Raw genomic sequence first — 8,426 nt, forward strand, 5'->3', positions numbered from 1 at the left:
CTAGATTAAGTCCAGCATAGCTCGTCTTGATCGTGCGTCGATCTGAGCACGAATTTGAGCTGCTATAAGCCGGTCATGATCATCATTCACTGAATTTATCATTTCCACCGCCGCATTCGCATGGGAATTCCGACTTGGATTTGAATTTGGATTTGGACGCTGCAGCTGTTTGGGGAAAACACCGACTTCAGGACTAATTATCGCACAGTTCAAGTGTGAAGAGAAATCACACCCACCGCAATAGTAGAACCAGTTGTCCTTGTTCATCATTACAGAGCAGATATCGCAAACATATTCGCTATCCTCAGGATAACTGTATTGGAGCTCCAATTGATGCGGGAGTTTATCAACAAGTATGGAGCTAGGACAGGATGCACATTGCAAGTGAATATCAAATTCACAATCAGCACAGTTAAAGCAAAATCCATTTCCAACAGAGCCACAAGCATTGCAAATATAGGAACCACCCGCGTAAGACGGAATTTGGTGAAGGGTCAATGGGTGCGAAGGATGAGACGAGTGATTGAGAATACGCGGAGCATTAAAGCAGTTTTCATGGAGGAAATATTGGCAGGTGTTGCAGCCGTAGAAAGGCTTGTTACTGTTGTTTGGTTTCTCACATGCATTGCAATTGAGAGTTTCAGTTGGATTCACAATTTGTTTCAAGACGTGTTGATGGCTGAAGTGTTGTTTACCCTCATTTGTACCCCCGTTCAGTCTTCCCATTGTGTTTTAGTTTTTCTTTGTAATTTTGTTGTGCAATATACTCCTGGAGAGTTAAGCAGCTGCATATTTATAGATATTTCAATTAAACTATATGATACAATAACTTTGCGACGTTGTTTCGTTTGGACGACTTTGCTTCGATGCATATTTCCTTTTTCTTTTACTAATGAATAAGCCGTTTCCGACATTAACAATTTGGCCAATTGATTGACTAACTGGTACGTACTAAAATGGGACCGAGCATCTTCGTATTCACGAATTAAATGTGTTGAAACAATTGGTGGACGGGTAAGTACTCTTTCATCCTTAATTAAATATCTTGGATTCAAATTTTCTTGAATAAAATATTGCCTTTATTAGGGACCGTTTTATCCGCAATGTGACTTTTTGCTCTTTGCAAGTTGGGATTTCATCAATCATTTTCGTAAGGCTGGTCGACTGCTACTTCATTTAGAAATTCTTCTAATCTGTATCAGATAATATTGGAGTCTGATTATTGAAGCTTCTTAATACTTTCTACGTCTCATTTTATGTGGTATACGAGAATCTTTGTAGCTTAGTTGGTTGGCTATTTAAATTCTCCCCTTGTTGATGAGGTTCGATTCCCCACATTGTATTCACCTCTCCATAATCCTTTCCCCTACCCTCAATTTTATTTTATTTTGTAAAATGTGACATACTGGCAGTATATTTTATTTTGTAAAATGTGGCATACTGACACCATTTGATTTGACATGGTGTTTAAGAAAAAAAAAAACTTTTAAAATTTATGGTCTAAAACATTTCTTGGATACTTGTGTGATTACAAATCATTTCACTAAAGAGAATTTTTAAAGCTAAATTGTTACTGATTATACTAAGGTAACATTCTTTTTGAAATAGATTAAAAAAGAAAGAATGACACATAAAATGAAAGAGCCGGTACTAATTATCTTGTCAGGCGAATAATCATGTCTGTTTGATTCTCATCCTTGTATCTCTGATTATCACCTAATTTATACTTAATTATTATCTCATAAAATTATATTTCTTCTCTAATTCAATTCTTCGACAAAAAAATAACTTCCTGATGTTATAATTGTGAATGGGGTGTCCATCCAAGAAATAAACTCCGAATTAAAGTACTAATCCCTTCTCACAAATAGAATTATGTTTTTGCTAAGAGAGGACTGACATGGTTATCATTCTGCCAAAGGCATTAATTTTGGACCCAAGAAAACAGAACAAAAAAGGGAAAAATCAAACACTAGTTTATAATAGATAACATAGCAACCAAAACAAAAATGGAGAAACTTGATGATTAAAGATACAAATCTGAAAGAGAAATAACATGATAACAACAATAAAGCATTTATTTTGCAATAAAACTGAAGAAGGCCAAAGCGGAAGCATTAGATATATGTAATTGTATGCCTAGATTATGTCCAGAGCAGCCTGTCTTCCTCGTGCCGCTATCTGAGCGCGAATTTGAGCTGCTATAAGCCGCTCATGAGCAGCATTCACTGAATTTATCATTTCCACCGCTGCATTTGGATTTAAATTTGAATTTGAATTTGAATTCGAATTCTGACTTGGATTTGGATTTGGATTTGGATTTGAATTTGGAATTGGACACTGCTGTTTGGGGAAAACACCGACTTCAGGATTAGTTATCGCACACCACAAGTGTGACCCGAAATCACACCCAGCACAGTAGTACAACCAATCGTCCTTGTTCATTATCACCTTGCACATATCACAATTGTATTTGCTATTCTTATCTTCGTATGGAGAACCGAAGTGGAGCTCCAATTGATGCGGGTGGTTATTAACAAGTATGGAGCTAGGACTGGACGCACATTGCAAGTGAATATCAAATTCACAAGCAGCACAGCTAAAGCAAAATCCATTACCAGCAGAGCCACAAGCCTTGCAAGTATAGGAACGACTCGAGTAAGACGGAATTTGGTGAAGGGTCAAGGGGTGGGAAGGATGAGACGAGTGATTGAGAAAACGCGGAGCATTGAAGCAATTATCGTGGAGGAAATACTGGCAACTGTTGCATCCATGAAAATTAGGCTTATTGTTATTTGGTTGCTCACAGGCATTGCAAGTGAGTGTTTCAGGTGGATTCACAATTGGTTTCAAAATGTGAGGATGGCTAAAGTGTTGTTTACCTTGAGATGTCGCATTTGTACTCTTATTCTGTCTTCCCATTGATTTTTCTTTCTAACTTTGTTGAAATCAGTAATCAATAAGACTATAGGGGAGCTAGCAAGTTAATTTGTAACTTGTAATTGTATTTATAGATACTAATTCAACTATAATAATAATAAGTTAAGAACATGCCCACGCTGTTAATTTCCTTCGACGACTTTGCATTCATTTTTTCCCCTTTATTAAGTCTGGTGAATAAATAATTTGGCAAGTTGTTGTTTAAATATCTGTAAGCATATTGACTGACTTAGCGCTGTTATCCATTGGCTACTAAAATAATGGCGATCGAGAATCTTCGTATAATTTGACATACACTAAAATTTACCTTCTTTTTGGTTTTCTCAAGTTAATTTCCTTCCTCTCACTTTAAGTTTTACTTGATCAATAAGAATTGTGATGGAGTGATAAATATTTATTAAATATAATCTCAGGTTTGAGCATCGACTATTGAATCACATTTAATGTTTAAGAATGTTTTATTCCAACCGTGAGTCTTCTTAACGCAAATCTAAATTTAGTCACAATTCAGCAAAGTGGTAACTTTGGGAAGTCAACTTTATTGAGGTTCATGGATGTTACGGTAACGGTTCACTGTAAGACTTTTTGCTCTTTGCAAGTTGGCATTTTCATCACGGGAAAGTACTAAATAACTAGAAAATTTGGTCAGAAAATTTAAAAAACTATAATATTTTTTTTTAATTTTAAAACAAACTGATCTTTTTTCCATTTTATCTGCAATGTGACTGTAACATCCGGCAATTTGAAATAACTATGAAAAAAAAACTTGAAATTGGAAATAGTCATTTTTTTTGGAAAAAAATTTAAAATCTGGAAATTTGGTTAAGTGTGGGAAATCAGTGAATTTTGGCCAACTTTGAGCAGTCATAACTCCTAGCTCAGGATTATTTAGGAGTAGTTCCAGTTATGTTTGGAAAGCCCTTGGAATGATCTTTCCAATGCGGCTGAGTTTGCTCAATTCCAAGTTCGTATGAGTGAGTTATGCCCTTTGAAAGTTGGGCAGTTGGCAGGGAATCCGTCCGGAAATTTTAAGGGCATTTTGGTCTTTTCCCTAGCCATTTCTTTTGGGTTTATATTGTTGTGTTAGGCTGATTTTTGGATCATTTTAGTCCCATTTTTAAAAGAGTGAAAGCTAGAGCTTGAGAGTGAAGAAGAGAAGAAGAAGAGAAGAAGAGGAGAAGAAGAGGAGGAAGAGGAGATCAAGCAAGTTTCCGTCGTGGATATCGTCAGGGGTGATCCCCACTAGGTATGTGAGTTCTTAGTGTTGGTTGATCCTTTCCCCCACACACCAAACTCATTTTTCATTATTGAGAAAAGATTGGATATGTTGTTGAAGTTGTTGATTATGTTGTTGAAGTTCTTGTTGGTTGTGGGACATGATTTGGTTGTGTGTTTGAGTTGAAGCTCTTGTATATTGAGGGATTTCATGACCCTTAGTGTTTGGGGTTGAGTCCATTGAAGTTAGGGTAGTTTAGAGTTGGGAAAAAGAGGGAGAAAAGTCGAGTTTTCTGGGGAAAGGGGTGGCGCGTCGCGCCTGCCAGCGCGCCCCAAAAGAGCTTCAGAGATTTCTCCCTTGGGGCGCCGCGCCTAGCAGAGCGCCAGCAGGTCCCCTCTGAGCTTCAAGGGCTGGCGCTCGGCGCCTTGCAGAGCGCCAAGGACGCCAAGTTCCCCCATTCCTCCCCCACTTTCTCATGCATGTTCCTTGGTATTGTACCTATGTTTTATGGTTGTTTCCAACCCTTTAAGGTACATTTAGACATCCCGAACTCATCCATAAACATGTGATCATATACCTTGAATCCATAGTTCAATTCAAGGCAAGTTAGGATCGAAGTTAAGGGAGGTTAGAGTCAAGTCAAGCAAAGTTAAGAAGCAAGTCCTCAAAGCTTTTCAAGAGTCGTTATTGAACGTTTTATCTTCGTTTCAAGTTCAACTCAAGCAAGAGTATAGAGTTCCAAGTTAAGTAAAGAGTCTCGAGTTTCAAGTTAAGTCAAGAGCATAAAGTTGAGTCCTTTTCTCAAAAGCTACTAGGGAACTAAGTATTCCCAAAGAATTTGTAAATGTTTTACATTTGAGTAAGAAGGGAACCATGTTTTCCAAAAGAGCCTTTTTGGCTAAGTTTTGAGCAATTATCTCAATTAAAGAAAGATGTGTTTAAAGACACTTATGAGCCAAAGTATTTTTGGGAGTAGTATTGAGCACCGAATTAGGAACACAAGTTCATATTAACTCCACTCTCCATAAGAACCATGCGCCAACATGGGACTTAACGTATCATTCTTTTTAGATGATCACGTAAGATTAGGCTAGTGGATCCACTAAGCAAAAGTAAGGTCCTATATCACGGCAAGGTATAGGATGGTCCTTGGGCAACGTGAGGTAAGACGTTGTACCACCACTAGGGCTCATAGTTGTGGTTGTCGGTTAAAGAATCTCCCACTAAAGTTATATTACTTTTATATAAATAAAGTTGAGTCGTTATCGTTTTATCACTAACGAGCTAAGTTGTTCACGCTATTTTGCAAGCTTTATATATTGCATATGTCTTATTGCTTTATATATTGAGTTCAGTTATTCATGAGTCGAACAGAGCCAAGGTAAGTGTTCTCTTGTACTCTTTTCAAGCTTAAGTTGTGGTTTAGCTTTCCATCTCGTATACTCGTACATTCAATGTACTAATGCCAGTTGGCCTACATCTTATGACGATGCAGATACAGGTACCCCGGATCAGCACCCTGCACGTCGTTGATCCAGCTGAGCAGTTCAGAGTCAGTGGTGAGCCTCCTTGCTTTCCGGAGGACTCGGTTGTTTTGCATTCTTAAGTTTTGTTTTATTAGGATGTTGTGGGGTCTGTCCCAACATCCATCTCAGTACTTTAGAGTCTTCATAGACAGTCAGTCAGTTAGTTTTGAGTCTCTATTTTATGTATATATGTAAATATCCTATTTTGAGATTTCGAGTTGCCTTTGTGGCCAGATGTTATAAATTAAGTTGTTTTGTAACCTTGTGTTTACATTGAGTTTTCTGTTGAGTTAGGTTTCCGCTGAGTTAAGAAAGCCAGGCCAAGGATTCGCTTGGGGTCAGAAATGGTCTCCGGGTGCCGGTCCCGCCCAGGGTGTAGGCTCGGGGCGTGACAGTGACTTTTTGCTCTTGGCAAGTTGGGATTTCATCAAACATTTTTGTAGGGCTGGTCGACTACTACTTCATTTAGAGATTCTTCTAATTTGTATCAGATAATATTGGAGTCTGATTATTGAAGCTTCTTAATACTCTCTCTGTCTCATTTTATGCGGTATAAGAGAATCTTAGTAGCTTAGTTGGTTGACTATTTAAATTCTTCCCTTGTTGATGAGGTTCGGTTCCCCACATTGTATTTCCCTCCCTCATTTCCCTTTCCCCTACCCCAATTTTATTTTATTTTGTAAAATGTGGCATACTGGCACCATTTGATTTGACTGGTATTTAAGAAAAAAAACCCTTTGAAATTTATGGTCTAAAACATTTTTTCGATACTTGTGTGACTACATAAAAGAGAACTTTTAAAGTTAAATTGTTACTGATACACTAAGGTAACATTCTTTTTTAAATAGATTAAAAAAGAATGACACATAAAATGAAAGAGTTGGTACTAATTATCTTGTCAGGCGAATAAGAGTTGGGAACCTAAATAAGCCACAAAAACATAAAAGTGACCAAAATAAGTCACTACTTTAGCATATTGACTGACTTAGCGCTGTTATCATTGGCTACTAAAATAATGGCGAGCATCTTCGTATAATTTGACATGCACTAAAACTTCCTTGTTCATTTTCTTATCTCTCTCATAAGCTCTATTTGATTAGTATCGTTTGTGATGTAGTGATAAGTATTTTTTTATTCAGGTGTCAAGTTTGAGCCTTGAGTATATATAGAATCACCTTAAATGTTAGAAAATGTTTTACCCCCAAAGTTGGACTTTCGTATGGGAATCCAAAATTAATCGTGAGGCACTATGAATATCGAACACCGAACACTGAATGAAAAAAAAAAAAGAGTAGAAGCTCTATCTAGATTTATAGGTTGTCATCTCAGTGATATAAACTGTAAAATAAGATCCACAGATTTCGGCAAATTGATTACTTTGGAAAGTCAACCGTATTGAGGTTCATGGATGTTACCTGTAAACGTCCACTGTTAGACTTTTTCCTATTAGCAAGTTGGCATTTTATCATTCATTATCCTAGTGCTGACTATTGATTAACACTTGATTAATAGTCTGTATTGATAATCTTCTGAACGTTGGAGTACGATCCTTTTCCGGACCCTCGGTGAATACAGAATGCTTTTGCACCGGGTTGCCCTTGATTCTCAGGCTTTTATCGAGCTTCTCAAGTTGATTCTCACTTCTTAATCCTTTTAGCCTTTTTGGTGTCATGTTTTTGCTGAGTTGGAATTTTATGATTGTTGTTTTTGGACTCTAATCTTGTTAATTTTGTAGGTACTAAATCAATAATTTGTATACATTCAATAAATATTGAGTACAAATAATGCAGAGTTTGAATTAAAGCTACCGATCGATTCGACCAAAACTATAACAAACATTACTCTAGTTCTGCCCCTTTTATAATTGTTAAGATTTTACCCTGATTTTCTTACCATAATTTAAGATTTAAGAAAAGACAAAATATTACCATAAATGTTTTTACTTTTCCTGAAAGGAAATTATAATATTCTTTCATATTTGGTTTATTCTTTCATTTTAGGAAAAGGTTTTGGAGTAGCTAATTCTTTTCTTGTAGGAAAGGTTTTAGACTCTATAAATATAGATTTGTTTCTTCTAACACAATACAATTACATCCACAATGTAGTCGTTTAAGAGTCTTGTTTATGGGTAGATTTATTTTTTCTAAAGTTTCAATATTTTTCTTTATATTAGTTTTGATATAATAATATTTTGATTTTTAGTATAAGTTTTTGCTATTTGATTTATCAACTATATGATTTGCAAATTGTAAGCTTCCGCATGACACCCTAATCACCTTCATAACTCAACAATAATAACATTCAATGAATTTTTAGGACAAATGATACAGAGCAATGCACTTTTAACCTTTGTGTTATAGGGCTAGTGGATGTTAGTTCTACTGTCTGTTGTTGCGCACAAATCGTGTTTGGAACATTGTTGCGAAGAGTGTGGTTTACAAGGGAAAACTAACGCTTAAAAGCATAGTCAAATTGGGAATTTAATCTTATTATTCTACGCCCAAGTTCAAATGCACCTATTTTATTTCTGCTCCTTTTAATTACTTTGTAACCTAAAACTTCGTTTGACAACAACGGCAGATGCACGGTAAAAAACATGGTTTCGGCAAACTCACTAATTTTGGCTCAAACTTTGTATATGTATTACGACCAATAATTTATTTGAATTATCGGAAACAATTTAGTATATATGATCCTTAGTAATTCCTTTTTGTTTTCTTAGAGTGAACATTGACAACTTATAA

At 36.2% G+C, this 8,426-nt stretch overlaps 2 protein-coding genes across 2 annotated transcripts; both read right to left on the reverse strand.

Annotated features, from left to right (window-relative positions):
* LOC125841183 (uncharacterized) lies at positions 1-726 on the reverse strand. Its single transcript, XM_049520254.1, has one exon. It carries the CDS (start codon positions 724-726, stop codon positions 1-3), a length of 726 nt encoding a protein of 241 aa, XP_049376211.1.
* A 1,413-nt stretch (positions 727-2,139) lies between these two features.
* Positions 2,140-2,922, reverse strand: LOC125841144 (uncharacterized). The gene has a single exon (XM_049520163.1). It carries the CDS (start codon positions 2,920-2,922, stop codon positions 2,140-2,142), a length of 783 nt encoding a protein of 260 aa, XP_049376120.1.
* Positions 2,923-8,426: the final 5,504 nt, after the last annotated feature.

Source organism: Solanum stenotomum, chromosome 1, assembly GCF_019186545.1.
Source record: "Solanum stenotomum isolate F172 chromosome 1, ASM1918654v1, whole genome shotgun sequence".
Classification (NCBI taxonomy): Eukaryota; Viridiplantae; Streptophyta; class Magnoliopsida; order Solanales; family Solanaceae; genus Solanum; species Solanum stenotomum.